This window comes from Dendrobates tinctorius, unplaced genomic scaffold, assembly GCF_039654945.1.
Source record: "Dendrobates tinctorius isolate UK_male_01 unplaced genomic scaffold, ASM3965494v1 ptg000250l, whole genome shotgun sequence".
Taxonomy (NCBI): domain Eukaryota; kingdom Metazoa; phylum Chordata; class Amphibia; order Anura; family Dendrobatidae; genus Dendrobates; species Dendrobates tinctorius.
In genome coordinates this window covers 40,072,809-40,097,590 of record NW_027361917.1, presented here as the reverse complement: position 1 = coordinate 40,097,590, position 24,782 = coordinate 40,072,809, and the positions used below count along the sequence as shown (strand labels likewise).

Genomic DNA, 24,782 nt, shown 5'->3' with positions numbered 1-24,782 from the left:
TTAAGTGGACATATTCTGGGTGCAGAAAATCCCATAAGGTGGGAGAAAACAATTCTTCCTGACTCCACATAGAGCAGTCGGACTAGTTTCCTTGATAGACACCCGGTAGGCAGATTCTTGTCCTATAAATCAGTTGTATTATGTTTACCAGGGGTGGCATCACTACTTTTTGTACCTGGTGGCGGTTCAGCAGCTCTGCGTCAGGTGGCAGAGGATCCCATACTCGCTGCTCTTAGGGGAGTCAGGGCTCCTAAGGTAAAGAAGCTGTATCCAGGACTCTTGCAGTCGAGAACCCATAGCCCATCTGCCTCGCAGTAGTCAATCCCCTCTGCGATGGGAGGAAACCTACTCCCCTCTAGTTATAGAGTGTGGTTCCTCGCACCATAGCAGTCAGGGGTATAAATATCTCTAAGAAGATTGCCTTTTAGGATATAACATATGAATAAGTTGACACATTTACAGAGTCTGGGCTAATGACTTGTAAGCACACACTTACTCTCCTCAGTTCCAAAGTCCAGACTCCCGTGTCTAACATCAGTAAAACAGGCGTGAGGATCCACATTTCCCTTTCAATGCTTCTAATGAAAAGCCAATGTTGGTAGTGGCAGGAGTAGTTACCTGCCAGATGGAGTATTTCCTTAGTCTTAAATAATATCCAACCCTTTCTTGAGGTTTAGACATGTAAAGGATTCAGAATACACATGATCTCCTGGATGAGTAGGGGACATACGTCTCAATGCTCCGCTATTTTCCAGGTACTGTTATTGCTCTGATCTTCCAGCGGAGCAGGGTCTCTGGCCTGCAGGTTTCCTTGTAGTATGGTAAGGTGGTCTCTAGCCAAGGTTTAAGCCGAGCCCAGGAGGACCGACGAAGGAACTATCCTGTGTTATAAGCACATACAGCGAATTAACGGTCTATACAGTCCTCTTTGTATTATGGCTGTGGTTATCACCATACCTTTTGCTGTGCAATAAGGTTTTAAACCTATTTCTGTGACTGCGGTGTTCATAAGTATCTATCACAATAACTGTAATTCACTACGGTTCATTAGTGGTATTGGGGTGTAACAGGTTGTTCCACTGCAAATCTTGTTTGCCACATTCATACTGAAATTGGCCATTATAGACATATATCAGACACTCACTATGGTGATTACCTTTGTAGATCCCTTTCGATATCTATATTTCTTCTCATCTTATAGATAATGTCTAGATCTAGCCTGGTTCTTACCTAGAACTTTGATCCGGGGGCTTCTGTACCCACCCTGAGACCTTTGCTTTGGTATTCTCCATGGTGCTGTCCGGAGGGACGTAAGGGAAAAAGGGAATTAGACCTACCGGTAATTCTGTTTCCTGTAGTCCCTCAGGACAGCACCCTTAGTTCCCTCCCTTATGTTTGTCTTTAGGCTTGCATGGGATCGATCGGCAGATTGTTCATCCATCAGGTCATCGTGGCTCGAGATCGGGATGGAGCCGCTAAAGGGTCTTACATACGCGTTTGTAAGGGCGTGTTTAGACCATTTCCATCCATCCTCGGTGGTACTTTGAAAAAACACTGGAGGGTGGAGGTGGGAGGGGCCTTTTAACCTCTCTCTGATCCTGTCCCACTATAGGGCAAGGAAGGACGTCCTCCATGGTGCTGTCCTGAGGGACTACAGGAAACAGAATTACCGGTAGGTCTAATTCCCTTTTTTTGCGTACTGAGCTGATGTTTTTAGTGATACAATTTTTGTGTAGATACGTTTTTTTAAATCACACGTTATTGCATTTTATTGCAATGTAATAAAACGTAATTCTGGCATTTTGAATTTTTTTCTCGTGACGCCATTTAACGATCAGGTTAATTCTTTTTGTAAATTGATAAATCGGGAGATTCTGAATGCAGCAATCCCAAATACGTGTATGTTTGATTTTTTTATATTGTTTTATTTTGAATGGGGCGAAAGGGGGGTGATTTGAACTTTTATATTTTTTTTTATTTTGTAAATATTTTTAAAAATCTTTTTTTTTAACTTTTGCACGCTTCAATAGCTTCCATGGGAGACTAGAAGCTGCAGTACTTTGCCTCTGCTACACACAGGCGATGATCAGATCAGATAACGTGTTATCCGAGCATGTTCTGGTGTTATCCGAGTATCTTGTTCGAGTCCCTGGGGCTGCATGTTTTGTGGTGGTAGACAGCCTAAACACACGCGGGCATTGTCTAGCAAACTGGAAATCCCCTCATGTATTGCGGCTCTTAAACAGCCTCAAAACTTGCAGTTGCAGGGACTCAAACATATCATCTGAGCACGCCCAGATGCTTGAATAACACCCAAGCATGCTCAGATAACATGTTATCTGGGCATGTTCGCTTCTCACTAGTTATATCCTATCTCAATAATGTAACAATCTGTCTTCACTGCTTTTAGATTTTACCCATAATTCGAGAATTTTGAGAGCAAAAGATCAGTCCTGGCAGAGAAAGAAGCAGACTTCTCTGATAAAATATATTATTTATTTATTTTACTCACTTATATAGCGCCATTAATTCCACAGCGCTTTACAGACATTATTGGCACTGTCCCCGATGGGGGTCACAATCTAAATTCCCTATCAGTATGTCTTTGGAATGTGGGAGGAAACCGGAGAACCCGGAGGAAATCCACGCAAACACAGGGAAAACATACAAGCTCCATGCAGATGTTGTCCTTGGTGGGATTTGAACCCAGGACCCCAGTGCTGTAAGGCTTCAGTGCTATATTACAAAGTCTTACTTTATTATGTTGCTTAATAATATAAAGCATGCTAATAAATTAAACATAAACAGCCGACCTCCCAACAAATTAGAAAAACGCTAATTCGCCGGTTGAAATGATTTTTAAGCTTGTTTAAAAGTCCTCATACTCGGCCGCACATGGTCCTGTATACACAGAGCATGTGCCGCTGAGATTAAAGAGTCTGTGCACACAGACCGTTACTTTTCCGATCTTGATGTGTGCCTGCAAATTACGGAAAGCACAGGCTATTGAACATCGGCAGATATGTAGCGTATAAGCGGTAGGTTAGCAAAGTGTAACCCCACCCTAAAACAAATGGCTATATATTCCTCTTATGGAGTTCTAATGTTGCAAATATGTGTTTTGATACTAAGCACCTTGAGCATTTCCAAGCTGCTGTTTAGCTAAAAGACAAATAATGTTACCTTTTAAAGGATTTGTTTTAGCTTTGACAACCATTATCCATGTGTCCCCCGCCCCCATTAGGGACCCTCCTGTGTGAGTGGAGAACAGTTAACTTGTCCTCCTATATTACTATATTTCCACTGTAGTGGCCATTAATGGAGATTGTATAGCCGAATAAATCATGTGTCATAAAATTAGCTTTTTACCAGGGGGAATTATTTTCGTCCCCATAAGCGGTTGTCATTTATTAATTGCCATACACAGAATAGTTACTCAGAGCTTTTTGCTACTCCACTGCTAACCTGGGAAGACATTGTGTCGTAAAAAAAATGTTCTGGTGACATGATTGAAGCATTGGATGGGGCATGGCTCCAAGATAACGCAATCTGTCATCGGAAATATATTGTCTCAGTAGGCTCCTGCAAGACTGAAAACCTTTACATTACTGTACATTAAGGTACCTCAGCTGCGTAGAAGAATAGGTAGAGGTTGAATGAAGGACGTTGGGGACAGAATACTTGGCCTTTGTGCGGGAAGCTTTGAGGAATGATTCAATACTCATAACAAATCTAGAATGCCATCTTTTTTTAATTTTGAGTGGCTTGAATGACTGCAGAGCTCAGAAAACTGTCTTTGAGTCAGATTAATTGAATATAAACCTGGACATAAAGGAACATATGATTGTTGCATTGTGTAGGAGGAATTGCTTTCAGGAAATTTGCGTGCTTTTAGGTAACGAACATGATGTGAGTCAAACATTTTATAACTTTCTCTAGTATTAAGTAAGAGCAATTATGAAAACCTATTTCCTGTTGAATGATTTTTAGAGATTTTGCATGAAGAGTGAGGCAATATTCCTCTGGTCAAGGTACAACTCATTGAATCCATGCCATATGGATTAAAGGGGGTTGTCCACAACTAGACAACCCCTTCTAACTACATAAAGGGGTTTTCCCACAAAGTACAGTTTAATCAATAGATCTTGGGATAAAAATAAGTTTCACAATTTGATTTGTTAAAAAAAAATGTTCCTGTGCTGAGATAATCTAATGTGTCCCTGCTGTGTGCTGTGTAATGGCTGTGCCTGGCCATACAAGAACATGGTCTGATCATACCACAGCTCCTGGGCAGGGGAGGAAGCAAAAGAGAAAATAGAGATTACAGCACAGAATCGCAGCTGCTGGTTTCTGTAAAGAAAAAACATCCCCCTGCCTTTTAAAATCTTATCTTTAGGGATGGGCGGACTGGTGGAAGTTCGGGTTCTGGTACCTGACCCAAACTTTTTAGAAGGTTCGGTTTGGGTTTCAGGACAATACCCAAATTTCCACCAGAACCCGAACCCCATTGAAAACAATGGATACCCAAACTGCTAAGAAAAGAAAAAAATTATCTCTCTCTCTCTCTTGCTCCTCCCGAACACTGCACCGGACTTCAGCAAAAAGTCTGTGTTCGGCATTCAGGCCCGAACAGTGACTGTCCAGTATGAACACCGAACATTTCTGTTTGGGTTCGCCCATCTCTACTTGTCTTACCTTAAAGAAATAATCAGTTGTCACCCTGTGCTGTAATGTCAGTATACTTGTTTGCTTCTCCCCCCGCCTCCTCCCTGCACAGGGAGACACTGCAATTACACAGTACATTACAGGGGCACAGTTATAAGATTGCCTCAGGACAGGAGCATTTTTTTTAACACTTCCAATTGTTGAAATTATTTTTATTCAAATAGTAAACTAAAATGTATTTTGTTCGTGGGAAAACCCCTATATACAGTGTATATATATATGTATATATATATATGCTGTGTATATATATATAGTGTCCCTTGTCTTGTACGTTTATTGTACTTGTCTATATTTCCCCTTTTCACATGTAAAGCGCCATGGAATAAATGGCGCTATATAAATGTATAATAATAATAGCCTATTCTCCGGGCCTGAACCCCATTGAAAACCTCTGGAATGTAATCAAGAGGAAGATGGATAGTCACAAGCCATCAAACAAAGAACTGCTTAAATTTTTGTACCAGAAGTGGCATGAGGTCACCCAAAAGCAGTGTGAAAGACTGGTGGAAAGCATGCCAAGACGCATGAAAGCTGTGATTAAAAATCATGGTTATTCCACAAAATATTGATTTCTGAACTGCTCCTGAGATAAAACTTTAGTATTGTTGTTTCTAAACGATTATGAAATTGTTTTCTTAGCATTATTTGAAGTCTGCAAGCACTGCATTTTTTAGTTATTTTGACCTTTTCTCATTTTCTGAAAATAAATACAAAATTTGATGCTTGGAAATTCGGGGACATGTTGTCAGTAGTTTATAGAATAAAAGAGCAATTTACATTTTACTCAGAAATATACCTATAAAGAGAAAAATCAGACAAACTGAAAATTTTGCTGTGGTCTCTTAATTTTTGCCAAGGAAAGATAGGTGATCAATACATATACAAACTCAAAACTTTTACCTCGCGCTTAAAGTTTGCTTACTCTTTTCTGACATTCTGAACTTGCTCTAGCTTTGGACAATTTGTTATGTTAGGTATAACTTGAGGCCGGGATCATGTATTGAACCAGGACTTTTCAAGCTTTTCCTACTTTCCTCATTGGGCTGAACAAGGTGCAAGTCAATCATAAATTAAAAATTAAAATTATCTCTTATTTTCTGTCTCTTGAAGTCTATAGATAATAAAAACTAAATGAATCAAATATGTTGAATAACTAGATACTGCGATACTATAGAAAGGGTTGTACAGTTTAGAATAACTTATGGAGTGCTGCACAGTTTGAGACTATTGTGTTGAACCGCGTAGTATTCTTTGCCTTTAACAGTTTTTATTTTTAAATATCTTATTAGGGAATTCTTTATTTAGGGCAGCCCCTTGTATACAAGGCAGAATGGCTGTAAAGAGTCCTTCCACCTACATTATACCCACAGCCCATTGATTTTAATAGGAACTGTGAAATGCGTCGCTTCCCTTGTGGTGGTATCATGGGAAGGGGTGGGAAGCAGTCCAAATCATCTACAAGTGTCCTTTTATTCAATCATTTATTGGACCAATGTAGTCGAAGTTCTTGTAGTGAGCAGCATATTGTTTTGTACTTACGGTAATTACATTCTGCTGATTTTGCTTCCTTTCTAGTTTAATTGTACAAGTCACAGATTTTTTTTTAATAATTTCCAACTGATAAAACTATGATTAAGCCTCACACCTCTTGTGGAATGGAATACAAGGTATTTCCCCTTATTATAACCTATTGTGTACCACGGAGACACAGAGTTCATTGTCCTTCGGCTGCTTCACTGGGCAGGAAATCTGCTGGATGTAGAGAAATATCTCTTATTACAAAAGTTTCTGCTTTTGAAAGTTTGAGAATTGTTAAACTGATGTCTCTCTGAATAAACGAGTTGGAGGACACCCACCCATGACCTAAAGCAACATTACCACCTCAATTCAATTTCAATGAGAAAAAGTAACTGCTGTGTCTTGCTATAGAGATTTTCAAATGTGGTGCAAAATGCGTGCATGATAACAGGTGTTTCTACTATTAGACACTCTTCTCACCTCTTGTTGTCCTTTACAGCACACCAAGTGGTCAGGCATGGCATCACAAGATGAAATTATCATAAAGTTGTCATGAGCCATAAATTATACAGATTGTCATAAACACATCCAGTACTTATTAACTAGAAAATGGAGTCATTTTCCTGTCCTACCATGAATGACGCTAAATTATATATACAGTGGGGCAAAAAAGTATTTAGTCAGTCAGCAATAGTGCAAGTTCCACCACTTAAAAAGATGAGAGGCGTCTGTAATTTACATCATAGGTAGACCTCAACTATGGGAGACAATCTGAGAAAAAAAAATCCAGAAAATCACATTGTCTGTATTTTTTCATTTTATTTGCATATTATGGTGGAAAATAAGTATTTGGTCAGAAACAAAATTTCATCTCAATACTTTGTGATGTATCCTTTGTTGGCAATGACAGAGGTCAAACGTTTTCTGTAAGTCTTCACAAGGTTGCCACACACTGTTTTTGGTATGTTGGCTCATTCCTCCATGCAGATCTCCTCTAGAGCAGTGATGTTTTTGGCTTTTCGCTTGGCAACATGGACTTTCAACTCCCTCCAAAGGTTTTCTATAGGGTTGAGATCTGGAGACTGGCTAGGCCACTCCAGGACCTTGAAATGCTTCTTACGAAGCCACTCCTTCGTTGCCCTGGCGGTGTGCTTTGGATCATTGTCATGTTGAAAGACCCAGCCACGTTTCATCATCAATGCCCTTGCTGATGGAAGGAGGTTTGCACTCAAAATCTCACGATACATGGCCCCATTCATTCTTCCATGTACCCGGATCAGTCGTCCTGGCCCCTTTGCAGAGAAACAGCCCCAAAGCATGATGTTTCCACCACCATGCTTTACAGTAGGTATGGTGTTTGATGGATGCAACTCAGTATTCTTTTTCCTCCAAACACGACAAGTTGTGTTTCTACCAAACAGTTCCAGTTTGGTTTCATCAGACCATAGGACATTCTCCCAAAACTCCTCTGGATCATCCAAATGCTCTCTAGCAAACTTCAGACGGGCCCGGACATGTACAAGCTTAAGCAGTGGGACACGTCTGGCACTGCAGGATCTGAGTCCATGGTGGCGTAGTGTGTTACTTATGGTAGGCCTTGTTACATTGGTCCCAGCTCTCTGCAGTTCATTCACTAGGTCCCCCCTCGTGGTTCTGGGATTTTTGTTCACCGTTCTTGTGATCATTCTGACCCCACGGGGTGGGATTTTGCGTGGAGCACCAGATCGAGGGAGATTATCAGTGGTCTTGTATGTCTTCCATTTTCTAATTATTGCTCCCACAGTTGATTTCTTCACTCCAAGCTGGTTGGCTATTGCAGATTCAGTCTTCCCAGCCTGGTGCAGGGCTACAATTTTGTTTCTGGTGTCCTTTGACAGCTCTTTGGTCTTCACCATAGTGGAATTTGGAGTCAGACTGTTTGAGGGTGTGCACAGGTGTCTTTTTATACTGATAACAAGTTTAAACAGGTGACATTACTACAGGTAATGAGTGGAGGAAAGAGGAGACTCTTAAAGAAGAAGTTACAGGTCTGTGAGAGCCAGAAATCTTGATTGCTTGTTTCTGACCAAATACTTATTTTCCACCATAATATGCAAATAAAAGGAAAAAAAAACAGACAATGTGATTTTCTGGATTTTTTTTTCTCAGTTTGTCTCCCATAGTTGAGGTCTACCTATGATGTAAATTACAGACGCCTCTCATCTTTTTAAGTGGTGGAACTTGCACTATTGCTGACTGACTAAATACTTTTTTGCCCCACTGTAAATTACAAATATATATATTCTTCATCATCACCATTGAGTAACCTAAGTTACCTCCCTTTCTGAGCATTACCGCTATTTTTTATTACCTTGCACTAGGCTGCTTTTTTAGGGTGGTGAAAGGTGCAATCTGGAGGGCGAAACACGACTGTGATAAACACTGACATGTGAATAAGGCCTAAAGTGCAGTATTGCAAACGAGATACTGTTGTCTGCTGTTGATTTCAATGATTTTTTTAATGAAAATTAGCCATATTAATATATATTAAAAATAAATATACCATATATAGTTTTACTGTCCAACACAACAAATCACATTTTTGTTCTTTGTCTCCTTTCTGAATTTTGCCTTCTGAATAATGTAAAGAAAACATGTAGATAAACAGTTTATTTGTGGATAAGTTTTCTTCCCATTCTGATAATTTACGTAACTTCTACAACCTTATCATTTTGTATAACTTAATCAAAGCTTTGACGTGTATTACTTCTTTCTTAGGGTTGGCGAAAGGCAAAGCACTCTGGAGAAGGAGCTAAAGAATTTCCAGGTCTTGGTCAAGGACCATGAGAACTTCATGAAATGGATCCAGGAAGCTGAGACCACCGTGAATGTCCTCATGGATGCATCTCAACGTGAGGGGGTCCAGCAGGATGTGAATCGCTTACGACAACTCAAGATGCAGCTTCAGGTAAGGCCGCTATGGGAGATGAAGGCCATTCTCTTGTTGGAATGAGATGTTTTTAAGCTTTTATAGCAAATGTTTAAATATTTGGTGGATCTAAAGTGGAAACCTTATTAGAGATATTCGTCTGCTGTGTCGTTTTTTCTTCTAAAACAATATACCATAAATTAATTTGCAACCTGTAATACTCTGTTAATAATAAAGCTAAATTCCGATGCGTTTCAGTTGTGAAAAGTAGGTTGCTTTTATGAAGTCTTCTGTTTATTACCTCAGAGTGAGGAATCAATATATGTCAGAAAATATTACATTTATTTTCTGCAGAACAATCCTTGTGGACCAAAATATTGAGCAAAGGCTATCAATGATGATAGAAAAAAAAAACATTTTCTCTTACCTTGTGAAGATGGCAAAACATCTTCTATTTGTAGGAGAAATGTTTTCCATTGATGGTGTATTAATAGTTAATTTGTGTAATATCAATGGGTCAGAATTCATTGCCTTATGTTGAACTACTTTTTAGACCACCATCTATTATAATGTCCAGTCTTAAACATTGCTGAGGAATTTGCATGATTCCTACATTCTATATATCAGTTATGTGATAGTCGGGGCCGGACGTGAAAATATATACCGGTAATCATTTCCATTAACAACGACTTGTCATGTCTCCTGACTTATTTGTTCCTGTAAATGCTTTGCCTAAGGGGAGTGTCCATCCCAGTCAGTGCTGATTGGACAATATTACCCACTGGAGGGACAATGCCCCTCCTTTCTTGTCACACCCATTTGTAAATTTATTCATACATTTCTAAAAGGAAAAAGATAAAATCTGACACCCCGATTTTTATGTGTGGTTTTCCGACCACATTGTGTGTGCAGTCATTACAGAGGTTCTTAATTAAATGCATACAATTGACGCTAAAAATAATTTTTGCATTTGGGTTTAATTAACATTTTTGCACCGTTTTCCTCCTATTTCTGCTGTATTACTGTCTATTGCTGGCTGTAGAATGCGTTACCGGGGTCGGCCATATTATCTTTATTTTATCACGTGTTGGGAACATAATCTTGTGGCAGTTAATATTATAGAGGTGTCACAGGTTCTTATCCCGCTCTCCGGTGCATACAAAGGCTGCCGGTGGAGGAGCATGGGACCAAACCTGTCCATCAGTCTCCTCCAATAGAAAAGCTGTTTTCTCATGTGAAGTTTTCAATTGGACCCAGTTACAAAAATGATTTCTAGCCCAAATTACATGCATTTAAGTAAGAAACAAATAGCAACCATAAAGATGGACAATCCCTTTAACTAGGATCTTTTATGAAATATGTCATTTTTCTTGAAAGTAATTGTCAGAATCACTGAATGTTATTCACACTTCACTTCTTCATTTTCCATACGTAGTGACTTGCGAGATCCGTATAGATGGCCGGTGTTATTTTTGTCACATTTGATGAGTATGTAGAATCGGTGTAAGCCCGTCCTCAGTGACAGCTAATGATTGAAGTCTGGCTGATAAAACTGCATCATTGCTAATGAATCTTGACATTAAAGAGATGTTAATTACCTAATGACTCATGGTCAAGTGGAGTGTGATACCCTTGATGGTAGGCTGCAGTGACTAATTTGTATCTTCAGCATTTTACCTGTGTGCTAAATATAGAGTAATTACTATGTATATTGTAGTATATACATTACCCGGTGTATACTGCACTGCCACCCAACACCCAGCTGGCAGTATGCACGGGTCCTGGCTTAATCAGAGGTTGGAGTATAAGGTTAAGTGCCCACGTTCATTATTTGCTGCTGCATGTTTACAAAATCGCAGCATCTTACAGTTCCAGCAAAGTGGATGGGATTTATAGAAATCTCCTGCCCACTGTGCTTTTTTTACGCTGTGTAAACTGACCTGCAGTGCTTTTTTTACGCTGTGTAAACTGACCTGTAGTTCTTTTTTACGCTGTGTAAACTGACCTGTAGTTCTTTTTTACGCTGTGTAAACGGACCTGTAGTTATTTTTTACGCTGTGTAATCGGACCTGTAGTTATTTTTTACGCTGTGTAAACTGACCTGTAGTTCTTTTTTACGCTGTGTAATCTGACCTGTAGTTATTTTTTGCGCTGTGTAAACTGACCTGTAGCTATTTTTTATGCTGTATAAACTGACCTGTAGTTATTTTTTACGCTGTGTAAACGGACCTGTAGTTTTTTTTTACGCTGTGTAAACTGACCTGTAGTTATTTTTTACGCTGTGTAAACTGACCTGTAGTGCTTTTTTTACAATGTGTAAACTGACCTGCAGTGCTTTTTTACGCTGTGTAAACTGACCTGTAGTTATTTTTTACGCTGTGTAAACTGACCTGTAGTTATTTTTTACACTTTGTAAACTGACCTGTGGTGTTTTTTTTACGCTGTGTAAACTGGCCTATGGTGCTTTTTTTACGCTGTGTAAACTGACCTGTAGTGCTTTTTTTACGATGTGTAAACTGACCTGTAGTGCTTTTTTTACGATGTGTAAACTGACCTGTAGTGCTTTTTTTACGATGTGTAAACTGACCTGTAGTGCTTTTTTTACGATGTGTAAACTGACCTGTAGTGCTTTTTGACGCTGTGTAATCTGACCTGTAGTTATTTTTTACACTTTGTAAACTGACCTGTGGTGTTTTTTTTACGCTGTGTAAACTGACCTGCAGTGCTTTTTTACGCTGTGTAAACTGACCTGTAGTTATTTTTTACGCTGTGTAACCTGACCTGTAGTGCTTTTTTTACGATGTGTAAACTGACCTGTAGTGCTTTTTGACGCTGTGTAATCTGACCTGTAGTTATTTTTTACGCTTTGTAAACTGACCTGTAGTTATTTTTTACGCTTTGTAAACTGACCTGTGGTGCTTTTTTTTAAATCCGCAGTATGTCAATTCCTCTTGCAGTAAATATGCATTTTATTTTCAGATATTCCCCATAGACTTGAATGAGATGACGAAAATCTGCATATAAAATATTGCACCTGAGGTTTTTGTGTGTTTCCACGCCGGAAAGGCACAAGATGCGCTTGTAGGTTACATGACTATCAATGACACTTTATTAAAGCTAAATAACAGGAAGTATCCAAAACAAAGCAGTGACATACCAAAAGGAGACAAAAACCGGGGGGGAAAAACAGAATATGTGTAAAAAACGCAATAAAATGCGAGTTACTAAATTTAGCTAAAAAAAAACAACAAATACTCATTGTGAGAACGTAGCCTTTGGATTTTTAATAGAATTTGCACTATTATTATTAGTCTTTATTTTTAGTGCACCTGGTGCAGTGCATGAGAAGGGGTTACAGAACACAGATAGTACTACTCTTCAGTATATTGTTTAGTCCCGTTGATGTGCACCCTTAGTTTTCCTGTGGATATGATAAGACCCCCTGCTGATGGGCTGGTGTGTACCCTTGAGACCGAATACCCAGAAGTTGCTTTTTCCTGCCATCATCTGTGGCCCATTCAGCCAATTTTATCTTCCTTTTATCCTATCAATAGGATAACTAGAGAATAAGGGCTAATCTAGCGATACAAAAGTAGCAATTTTTTAATTTGCACGCTTGGTGACTTTTGCATTAAGATATGACGGCAGTATTGTTCGGGTTGTGTTATGGCTCAGAGACTACTAGAATGACTTTATTGTGTGTGATGACAGGGCCATTTCAGTTGAAATTTTCCACTTTATCTAAGGCGCTTTAGTTGCACAGCTAATAATCTTAACCCTGAAAGGGGTGAATTAATTATCTTCTGTACACCAAAAACTGGCATTAAAAATTTGCTAAACCTTTCCTATATTGTGCAAAGTGTATGGGGCTAAGTTATTACCACAGGCATCGCATGCATCGTATTCAGTAGTGTACATTATGACGAGGGGCGTCCTGCACAGTACAGCTCCGTCAGAATCTCATTTTTTCTGGTATTACTGCAATGTTATTTAGTCATATAAAAATACTATTTTTAAAAAGGACATTTAAAGGGACTCTCACAAGATTTTTGCCATTTCATCTGAGAGCTGCATAATGTAGAGATGTAGATTTGATAAAATCACATTTATTATCACTAGATGACTAGTAAACCCACTAGCATATAGACTTCCAAATTCATGAATTTTGTGTAACCACGCCCCCATCACTTATTGGCAGCTTTCTTTGTCCACTGTGCATAGGCAGAAAGCTGCCAATCAGTGGTATGGGCTGGGTTATACAGATCTTAATGCTCCGGAACTGCTAGATTTGCAGCTGATAAAACAGTGAATTTATCAAAACTGCAACAAGCAGCCCAGTAATGATATATCACTGGAATCAGGGTTTGTGCTCAAAAATCATGCTGCTATCAGATAGAGCAGCAGAAACCGGCTGACAGATTCCCTTTACCATTTCTAAATGACAGCAGTAAGTTGTTTCCTACATTTTCTTTATCTGCAGAATATTTGTGATAAATAATCTTTACTACATGTGATTATTACATGCAAAGCCCAGGTAATCTGACCACCAGCCAACATAGATAATTCTGCAATTCTTAGATGCTCCCTGGCTTTTGGCTGCAAATGTCATGTTTAGTTACGCTGAGCCAACGTTGCCTTAATTTTGAATGTACTGATGGCTTAGCTGTCCCTTGTCCAATCTTATTAACTTGAGAGCATTCACCGTTTTCTTTCCCTGGCAAGGATTCATTATGTGAATGTTTTCTAATTCTGACTTAACTCGCTGCTCTTAGAAACTGATGTTTTCCATTAAAATAAACGATACCTCCAAATTCTAGATATAGGTATTTATCTTAAAGTCTGGCTTAGAGGTTACCCAATACTATTTTCTTGGCTTTGCAGAATTCCGAGCATGTCTAATATTCAGTGAGTGGCAAACTTGACGCTGGTCTATGCAGACCCCTTTCCAAATGTGCCCAGAGAAATGAGGCTAAGGTGAAGAGCCACCTAGCTAGGCTTGGCTTCAAATCAAAATATTCAGACCCCTTTACATTTTTCACTCTGTTTCATTGCAGCCGTTTGGTAAATTCAAAAAAGTTCATTTTTTTCTCATTAGTGTACACTCTGCACCCCATCTTGATTGAAAAAAACAGAAATGTAGAAATTTTTGCAAATTTATTAGCAGAGCAGGAGTCGAGGGTCATTAGTATATCGAATTCAGTGCCATATGCTAGTGTGCCTCCGGCCTAAGTGCAGTTGCAGATGACCATTTTCTCCACATCCCAGAAAATCGGTCTGATTAGGGCTCACTCACATGAGCGAATGAATTGGACGAATTCAATTTGCTAGTCGGATTTTACTCGGCCCATTGTTATACTATGAGGCAGTGCACATCTGCAATTGTTCTCTCATGCCGATTTGAGTAGCTGTGAGAATCGGGATCACATTCACCCATACAAGTCTATGGGTGCATGAGAAACATCGGACTGCACTCAAATGTCACCCGAGTGCAGTGCAATTTCCTCCTAATGGTGAAATTACATTCTCTATCTCCTCTGCAGCTTTGCTGCAATTCTCTCAATCTAGAGAATTAGAGCACAGTGCACTGACACTCGGGTCAAACTCGCAGCAGAATTTGAGCTGAGTGTCATTAGCATATTGCATCTGATGCTATATGACAGTGTAACCCCTGCCTTAGGCTGTGTGCACACGCTGCGGATTATGTGCGGATTCATCCGCGCGGATTTTGTAAAATCCGCAGGTGAAACCGCAGGTCAAAAGACCTGCGGATTGCTCTGCGGTTTTGCCCTGCGGTTTTTCATCTCCTCAATGGAGGAGATGGCAAACCGCAGGGGAATCCGCAGAAAGAATTGAAAAAAAAAAAAAGAATTGAAAAATCCGCACCGTCTGCACTGCGGTTTTTGATTCCCATAGGGAATCATGGTACTGTACACCGCAGCAAAAACTGCTGCGGGTCCGCAGCGGCCAAAACCGCTGCGGAACCGCAGCAAAATCCGCAGCGTGTGCACACAGCCTTATACTAATCATACTCTGACCACACTGTGACCACACTCAGAGTTTGATCAGAGTGTGATCTGATTTTCTCGGATCTGGAAAGTTTTCTATCCCTTCTCTATATTGCCAGTTCTTGAAAATTAGACTGCACTCTGATGTCATGAGTTCTGATTTTTCCACTGACCCATAGAGTTGAATGGGTAAGTGCCATCTAATTCTTGGATGCAAATCGTCCGTAGTGCGATTTTTATTTTTTTTATTTTTTTTTTCCTAGGACCCACTTGGTCTGAGCAAAAAAGTAGCACTCTGTAACGCTATAGCAAGCAAACATGAAGTATGAAATATGAAAATTGAATTGGATTCCTGCACTAGAAATATAAAAAATTGAGAATGCTTAGCTCGTAAAATTGGCCAATTGATGTGTACCTGGCAGCCAGTTAAGGCGATTCTCGTTGCCAGGACCTGATGCCAATCCTCTTAGACAGTCTACATCCCTCTGGGAACCTAATATGTTTGGATGTGACGGTCAGTTTTTGATGTTTGAGTAAAAAATCGGACATGTTGAGAACCCCATAGAATGAAATGGGGACGAGTGCTATCCGTCCAAGTTATACGGTCATCTGCATTAAACCTTATAGAAAACGAATAGTAACAAAATGTTAATATTCCAAAATTGTTTTCAGCTTCATTTACTTCTTGAATTACTTGAAATTCTCCAAAAAGTCCATCTCAGCCTCTCCTAATCAGCCATTGCCATACTACAACAGTAAGAAAGCCTGCTTATCTTATTTTTGCAGTTCTTACTTTCCCAGTAGGTGGCACTGTTCTTTAGCAATTAGGAATCTGATCCTAATGTTGGCAGCATATGTAACCGACATGACAAGCTCCACTTACCCCTTTACATTTCATGCCCATTCTTTTTGCATTGAACGTGTTATTCAATGGACCCTTTTACCGCAAAAAAAATCTTCCAGACACAAACAGACAAGATCAGGCTGAAATGAATAATTTTTAAAATTCACTTCTCACAGTATTTTTCACCTCTGCTCATTTACCTTTCTCTTTTCTGTGCTCCCCTTCTGCGTTCTATGTCTCAGTAGTGTCTTGCTAGAAAGAACAGGGAAGAATACCACTGACAGAATTAAAGTTTTCTATTTTTATATGCTTTTGTATTGCAAACTTCATTATTATAAATTGATAAAGTAATAAATATTACTGATTTCATAATTTCATAGGATTCTCTAAAGGAAGCTTGTCATATCCGCAAACACCATAGGGTCAATATGCTGGTTAATAACATTACAAAGCTGTCTGGCCACCATATATTGCAATTGTCATATTATATAGCACTGTATACTTGCAATTGCTCATTTTGCCTTTCTGCCCAGATAATTCTTCTCTTCTCCATTAGGTCTATGGCATCACGTGATTAAAAACTGACTAGCAGAATCCTTCTAAGCTCTATGTAGAAACAGGGGGTTAATTTCTCTGCACTGGTTATGCAATAAGGAGGAGGAGCAGCGAAACTGGGTCAGGAGTCAAAAAGGGGAATGATTTTTGCAGGGACAAGAGGGTTCCTGTTTCTACATAGTGCAGAGAAAAGAGAAGAATTAGCTTGGTAGAAAGGCAAAATTGTACGTACACAGTGCTATATGATATGATGACTGCAATACATTAAGAGAATAAAAACTTTGATGGGAGCGCTTCTTTAACTTTATTGCTGGGAGCTGCTGACTTTCACTCATACAGGCATCTAGAAGCGGCTGCAATCACTGCTTAATACACTGTAAGCACACCCCAACATTTTGATTGACAGCTCCCTCTGCAGCACATCTGTGCAGAGCGAGCTCTCAGTCAGAGTGCTGGAGTGTGCTTACAGCCGCCTCTTGCTGTGTGCTGAGCAGTGACCGTAGTCGCTGGAGGCCGGCCTCTATGACTGAAAGCCAGTGGCTCCCAGGAGGAATAAAGTTCATTTTCGGTAAGGCGGCCAAACAGCATTCTAACACTATTAACCTGCAGATTAACCTTATATCTGCATGTTTTTAGCTTTTCGGGACATGAAAGGTGTGCTAGATATTAAAGGGGGTTCCTCCTTTATTGGACAACCCCTTTGGTAATACTCCGTGTGCAGCCTAAAATTAAAAAAAGACACATTCATCTACTGTGCTTTTTTTTTATATTGGCGCTGTGCTACCTGGCATTCACGTAACTTAAACAGCAGACTTCTGCTCTGATGGCATACTGACACCAGGCACATCGCCAACGTTAGAGGAACCAGGACATAAGTTTATAGGATTTTTTATTTTAGGCTGCACAGTCACACTTTTTTATTTTACAGAAACGCTTTGAATGTAGTCTGTTGATAGACAGAGGCAAAGCTTATTGTGAGAAGGTTGGTCGTGAACATTAGTTTTAGTTGCTTACCCATTTGTAGTTACTAGGAAATTTGGAGAGCAGCAAAAATTGGACAATTTGTTTCTTTGGTTCTAAACCTTTAGTCATCCCTTAGGATAATTGGCGGCAAAAGGCTTCTGTGTGGTTCATAATGTATAAAATTAATTTCTTGTTTCACTAAGCTGAATGATGGAGTATTGGAGATATTGGGGATGATAGTTGGTGACCAGCTTTATTCTGTTGAATTATTGTCAGAAAATTTCCCTGCCCTTCATACCTTGGCTTTTCTCAACTAAGAGGAAAAATTCAGATTGTTACTATCTAAATAGCTTTGCTATGGCTGATATGGCTTGTTAGCCACGACTCTGGTAAACAGCAATCAGGGCAACTGTCCCACAATCCGCATGCACCTGAATGCTTGTTAGAACCCCACTTCTTAACAGCACCCATGGCACATGTCTCACCAATTCCCTATTAGCAACATACCTGCCTGCTATTATAAATAATAACCTGCAGACAGAAACAAAATCTTATCATAAAAATGAAAAGTATATCTGGTAAGTTTTCAGAATCGTGTAAATACACCCACAGAAAGACGCATTCCTGCTCTTCTCTTTGTGTAGCACTGAGACAGAAACGGTGCAAGTATGGAGGACATTATACAGCAGTACTGAGCTGTGTGGCTGTGAATCCAGCATTGAAGTGAATCAAATTTGCTAGAAACTGCAGCACAATCTGACTGTTTCTGCCTGGTCTCGGTCTCTCTCTGTGTCTAGTGCTCCCTACACATCCATCTTTGCCTCGACATAGAGTTTAATAGAAGCTGTAACCTTACACTTTTATGTGCTGACAATCAGTTTTACTTTGACCAAGGGCTTATTCAAACGTCATATTTTTTCCTTGTATGAGATGAGTTTCATCAATTATTTTCATCAGACTATCGTCTGAGTTTTTGGTCCGATTTTCTCAGATGTGAAAAAAAAAGTTTTTCCAACTTCCCAATCTATCAATCTGTGAAAATCGGAGTGCACTTGGGTGGCATTTGAGTGATGTCCGACTGTTTTCACTGACCCACAGACTCTCATCAATCTCATACTGCGATTGAAAAATTACTGATATATGCACCATTTACTATCATGAGTACAAGTGCTATCCATGAAAAACACAGATAGCACTCATATGCAAAAGAAACAGACTTGAGCTATTTTCACATGTAGAAGATGAATTCAGGAGGCAGGAGTAGAGGAAGAAGTGGCTCATAAGTGAAGAAAGGATCAGAATTCTCGGGTGAGATATATGAATGTTTTGTATATACTTTATTTAAACTTTGTGAGAATATATTTACCGCTTCTTTGCTAAGGCCTGTTTCACACATCCGTATGTTACCATCAGTCAAAATCCGCCGTTTTGCAAAAAAAAACAGATCCGCCATTTTGCTTGGCGGATCCGTTTTTTTTCCCATTGAGTTGCATTACCGGCGGATCTTGACGGATGGCCATCCGTTGGATCCGTTTTTTTGCGGATCCGCCAAAATTTTGGCGTCCGCCGACATTCCTGGACGGACAATGCAACGTTTTTTCGGGCGGCCGGATCCGCATTTTACATTGCGCATGCCCGGAGGACTTGCCTCGGCCGCAAATTTAACCCTAAACTCTGTTCTGGCGGCTGAAAAATATTGTCTCTCTCTCTCTCTGGTGGCACACGTTGATGTCCGTACGCAGGCGGATCCGTTTTCCGCCATTTTGGCGGATTACAACTGACAGAAAAAACTGATGTGTGAAACAGGCCTAATCGTACAGACATGGAGGTTTAGTAGATTCTCCGATGTAGCTAGAGTTGTGCCATGATATCCACATCCTGTGAGCTATCCGGTGGGTCATGCTTGCTACTTGATCAGATTACTTGACCTACATCTGATTGCTAATGGACTGTCAGCGCTTCAGCATGTATAGACCCCGATTTCTCCTCCCGCTGACCTCCTGAACAAATCTGATTTGAATGCTGAGCAAAATCCTCAATCTGTGATGCTTTTTCATTGCCAGTCCAGTGTTATGTTAACATGGATTATATATCTCGGGAAGTAATATGATTGTTATCTCACCAGACGATCTGTTCCTTAATGTTTTGTAATGACATATGTCCAGTGTTTGTGATTCCGCACTACATTTTATTTTTACACAAAATCTTTAATTCGGTAATCTTGCAATTAGAAAACCTTATTTATGAGGAGCCCTTTATATAGCTGTTAAATAGCTGGTGCTAATGTGTCTTTGTAAAGCATCAGGATGGGGTTATTATTGCAAAGTGGGGCACTATGGTAAAAGTCCCCCATGTGTTGGTAGTGTCTTCCCTTGCATGCAGTGTGTTGTGCTCCTCCTGTCTTGGGGCTGCATGTGAATAATTAGCAGCTAAGCCAACGTATGGCTGATAGAATTAGTCCGGCGATGTCTCCGGACTCTCCAGCCTGCTATTCACTCTTGTGGAGCTGCATTCAGTCAGAGGCTAGCTGAAGGAGAGAGCACATCTTTCAGTAGAAGGGTGCAAGCATCTCCTCTTCTCTCTGCCCTTGGGTCCAAAGCCTCTGCTTGGAATTAGCTACAATTGTAGATCCATCATCTCTGCATCGGGGACTCCTCAGCGTGTCACTGCCCTAATGTTCCCAATCTTTGTCACATCCTATAGAATGGGACGCACAAGGATAAGCGAGCATCTGGATGAGGCAGCCTGCCTCCGCTGCTTACACTAGCTGCCTTTCCCGGAGCTGGCTTGTAAGGATTTCATTCCAGGAAATTAAACTTAGGAGATGCCATCCTCTTCTGTCTTCTCCAGCAGTGTGGGCTTTGGTCTCCTTAAAGCGATTTTTTAGATATATATTTGGAAGCGAGCATGCTCAGACAGCTGGCAAATGGTTGTCCAGTGACCATGAGGGAATGATTGCCTCTTTTCATTTATAATGCAAATTCTGAGGTGCCTCCAGAAGTGTTGCAAACTTAAAATGATGGCTGTGGTGAGAACATCTCTGCAGAAAGTTGTTGTTTTGTTGCATCACTTGCAAAGGATGGCAGTCTCTTCTCCAAGGTACCAGAAACTCTGCAAGGTAAGTTACTTAAAGGAAGTTTCCATTTTACTATGACTTCTCTGCTGGAAAAAAAAGTGCTAAACTTGTGGGTAACTTCATTGGTAGCAAGTATGTGTTTTCTGTATGGATGGGTACAGTACTGATAACGGCAGCAGAGCTGAGTTTGTCAGACATAGTAGAGTCAAGTTTGTGATTCGGCATAACTCATTGTAATATTTGTGGGTTTACATAAGACTAAAGTTAAAAATGTATGTATTTTTGCTTACTTTCATATTGCCACTATGTTCCACAGTGCTTTATAGACATTATCATCACTGTCCCCATTGGGACTCACAATCTATTTTCCCTATCAGTATGTCTATGGAATGTTGGCGGAAACCGGAGAACCAGTAGGAAATCCACACAAACATGGGGAAAACATGTCCTTTTCTATTACTTTATTCTGTCAGTGAGCCAACACATAACATATAGCCCAGTCCTCGAGTCGCAGGAGTTACATGTTAGCTGGAATGTATTTGTATATGTTGTGATTGTCGTGATTATTTAACTTGATATCAAGTTTGCAGACTAAACATATCACAGCAGTGTATCATTTAGGCGTGGGGTCTTTTAGTCATTTACTTAACGCTCCTGGCAGGTAATGTCTGTCTTTCTCTGTTGTCTAATTAAATGGGTCTTCTGGTCTACACAATTTATCACCTACCCACTAGATAAGTAATATATATTCAATCGGTGTTGGTCCACCACAGGGACCCCCATTTATAGACACAGTACTGGACTTCTTTCTCCCACTCTCCAACAGCTGCACAACTACATCCAGGACAACTTGAATGGAGCACAGTGGTTAGCTAGCTCCATCATTGCCATAGGTTATGAATGGAGCACAGTGCCCGGCTAGCTTCACCATTGCCATAGATTCTGAATGGAACACAGTGCTCTGCTAGCTTCATCATTGCCATACATTCTGAATGGAGCACAGTGCTTGGCTAGCTTCATCATTGCCATAAGATTCTGAATGGAGCGCAGTGCTCGGATAGCTTCATTATTGCCATTAGATTCTGAATGGAGCACAGTGCTCGGCTAGCTTCATCATTGCCATAGATTCTGAATGGAGCACAGTGCCCGGCTAGCTTCATCATTGCCATAAAATTCTGAATGGAGCACAGTGCTCGGCTAGCTTCTTCATTGCCATAAGATTCTGAATGGAGCACAGTGCTCGGCTAGCTTTATCATTGCCATAAATTCTGAATGAAGCACAGTGCTTGGCTCACTTCATCATTGCCATAGATTCTGAATGGAGCACAGTGCTTGGCTAGCTTCATGATTGCATAAATTCTAAATAGAGCACAGTGCTTGGCTAGCTTCATCATTGCCATAAATTTTGAAAGGAGCACAGTGCTCGGCTAGCTTCATCATTGCCATAAATTCTGAATCGAGTACAGTGGCTGACTAGCTTCATCATTGCCATAGATTCTGAATGGAGCACAGTGCTTGACTAGCTTCATTATTGCCATTAGATTCTGAATGGAGCACAGTGCTCGGCTAGCTTCATCATTGCCATAGATTCTGAATGGAGCACAGTGTTCGTCTAGCTTCATCATTGCCATAGATTCTGAATGGAGTACAGTGCCCGGCTAGCTTCATCATTGCCATACATTCTGAATGGAGCACAGTGCCCGGCTAGCTTCTTCATTGCCATAGATTCTGAATGGAGCACAGTGCCCGGCTAGCTTCATCATTGCCATAGATTATGAATGGAGCACAGGGCCTGGCTAGCTTTATCATTGCCATAAATTCTGAATGAAGCACAGTGCATGGCTCGCTTCATCATTGCCATAAATTCTGAATGGAGCACAGTGCTCTGCTAGCTTCATCATTGCCATAGATTCTTAATGGAGCAGAGTGCCAGGCCAGCTTCATCTTTGCCATAGATTCTGAATGGAGCACAGTGTTCTGCAGCTTAATCATTGCCATGGATTCTGAATGGAGCACAGTGCCTGGCTAGCTTCATAATTGCCAAAAATTCTGAATGAAGCATAGTTCTCGGCTAGCTTCATTATTGCCATAAATTCTGAATGGAGCATAGTGTTTGGCTAGCTTCATCATTGTCATAGATTCTGAATGGAGCACAGTGCCCGGCTAGCTTCATCATTGCCATAAAATTCTGAATGGAGCACAGTGCTCGGCTAGCTTCTTCATTGCCATAAGATTCTGAATGGAGCACAGTTCCCCAGCTAGCTTCATCATTGCCATAGATTCTGAATGGAGCATATTGCTCGGCTAGCTTCATCATTGCCATAGATTCTGAATGGAGCAGAGTGCTCGGCTTACTTCATCATTGCCACAGATTCCGAATGGAGCATAGTGCTCGGCTAGCTTTATCATTGCCATAGATTCTGAATGGAGCAGAGTGCCCGACTAGCTTTATCATTGCCATAGATTCTGAATGGAGCACAGTGCCCGGCTAGCTTCATCATTGCCATAGATTCTGAATGGAGCACAGTGCTCGGCTTACTTCATCATTGCCATAGATTCCGAATGGAGCATAGTGCTCGGCTAGCTTTATCATTGCCATAGATTCTGAATGGAGCACAGTGCCCGACTAGCTTTATCATTGCCATAGATTCTGAATGGAGCACAGTGCTCGGCTAGCTTCATCACTGCCGTATATTCTGAATGGAGCACAGTGCCCGGCTAGCTTCATCACTGCCGTATATTCTGAATGGAGCACAGTGCCCGGCTAGCTTCTTCATTGCTATAAATTCTAAATGGAGTATACGCACGTAACTTGCTGCCATTGAACTCCTCTTTGGCACAGTCTTGCGACTAGGGGATAATTAGGAAACAAGTCTCCCTCTCTGGTGATCAGAAGGTGTCCCATTGGTTGGACCCACAGAAATCTAATACTTATCACACTTGTAGTGGGTAGGTAATCATACATCAGAATTTCCTTTAATACTCACATACTGAGTGTTGTTCATTCATTTTAGAAATGTTGAGTAAGTTTAGATAATGTTTCTTATATGCCCTTTTTTTTCAAAGATCTGAATGTAAGCGTGTGCCAGATATAGGAGAATCACATTCCCAGGCATTGCTTCCTTGAAATGATGAAGAGACTTATTTCTGATTGTTATTGTATGGAAATTAGAGCTATATTTGTCTGTGAATCCTGAGGTCTATATGACTCATGCATATGCTCATGAACTTCTCTACAGTGGGATAATACATTCTGCATTAGATAGATGATTTCATACAATTATAGATCTGACTGTTTGGTGTCTTATTACAGTGCACAGTTGTGAGTGGTTACGGAAGAGACTTTCCATTTGCTTGGAATGGGACCTTATTACAGTAGTTATTTTTACATGCCATCTTTATAGTACCACATTATGTATCAGTTTGTGTAGTTCTCAGTTCTCAGTTCTCAGTTCTCTTCTCAGCAGCCAATATACTTTACAATAGCAGAAAAAGATTTGTTACTTTGTTTCTGCTCCTGGCACAACAGATGGTTAGGTTGAAGATAGTTATGTATTAGGAATCAGCTCAGTTCCTGGAGTTTATTAATGTGTTTTATTTATTGTAATGCCACATGTTGAGTCTTATTGTTTTTCTTATTGATGTATTCAGTGATTGTTTATCCATTTTTAGAGATTGCTGCTTATATGAGCATGAAACTTTTATTTCCACATGTCAGCAAGGTGATGGGTATGAGTCAGAAGAGTGTCCTCCTAGGATTCTGTGAGCTGCTCGGTCTGGAGACCTCTCTGGGGTCTGCTCATGATGGACACACACACAAACACATCATGATTTATTTAGTAGGAGAGATGCCCTGCTCCTAATCCAGATAGTTCTAGCCTTCGGTAACCAGGACGGCTCCAACTCTTACATCCTACGTCAGTCTACTGTGTAATACTCATTTGGTCCCTTATATATGATTAGGGACTGGGTCTGTACCCTGGGGGGTCTCTCTTACATCCTATGTCAGTCTAATGTGGAATACTCGCCTGGTCCCTTATATATGATTATGGACTGGGTCTGTACCATGGGGGTCTGTACCCTGGGGTGGTCCCTTACATCCTATGTCAGTCTACTGTGGATTACTCACCTGGCCCCTTATATATGATTAGGGACTGGTTCTGTACCCTGGGGGTCTGTACCCTGGTT

At 40.5% G+C, this 24,782-nt stretch overlaps 1 protein-coding gene across 7 annotated transcripts in view; it reads left to right on the top strand.

Annotated features, from left to right (window-relative positions):
• The window catches only part of UTRN (utrophin), an 897,027-nt gene that overhangs the window by 400,556 nt on the left and 471,689 nt on the right, over positions 1–24,782 (top strand). For 5 of the 7 annotated variants that reach the window (XM_073557627.1, XM_073557629.1, XM_073557628.1 and 2 more), the window contains one exon: positions 9,001–9,190. In XM_073557627.1, coding sequence (XP_073413728.1) covers positions 9,001–9,190 — 190 coding nt within the window. Of the gene's footprint in view, positions 1–9,000; positions 9,191–20,025; positions 20,637–24,782 lie in introns of those variants that run through there. The other 2 variants (XM_073557630.1, XM_073557631.1) reach the window with 2 other exon arrangements.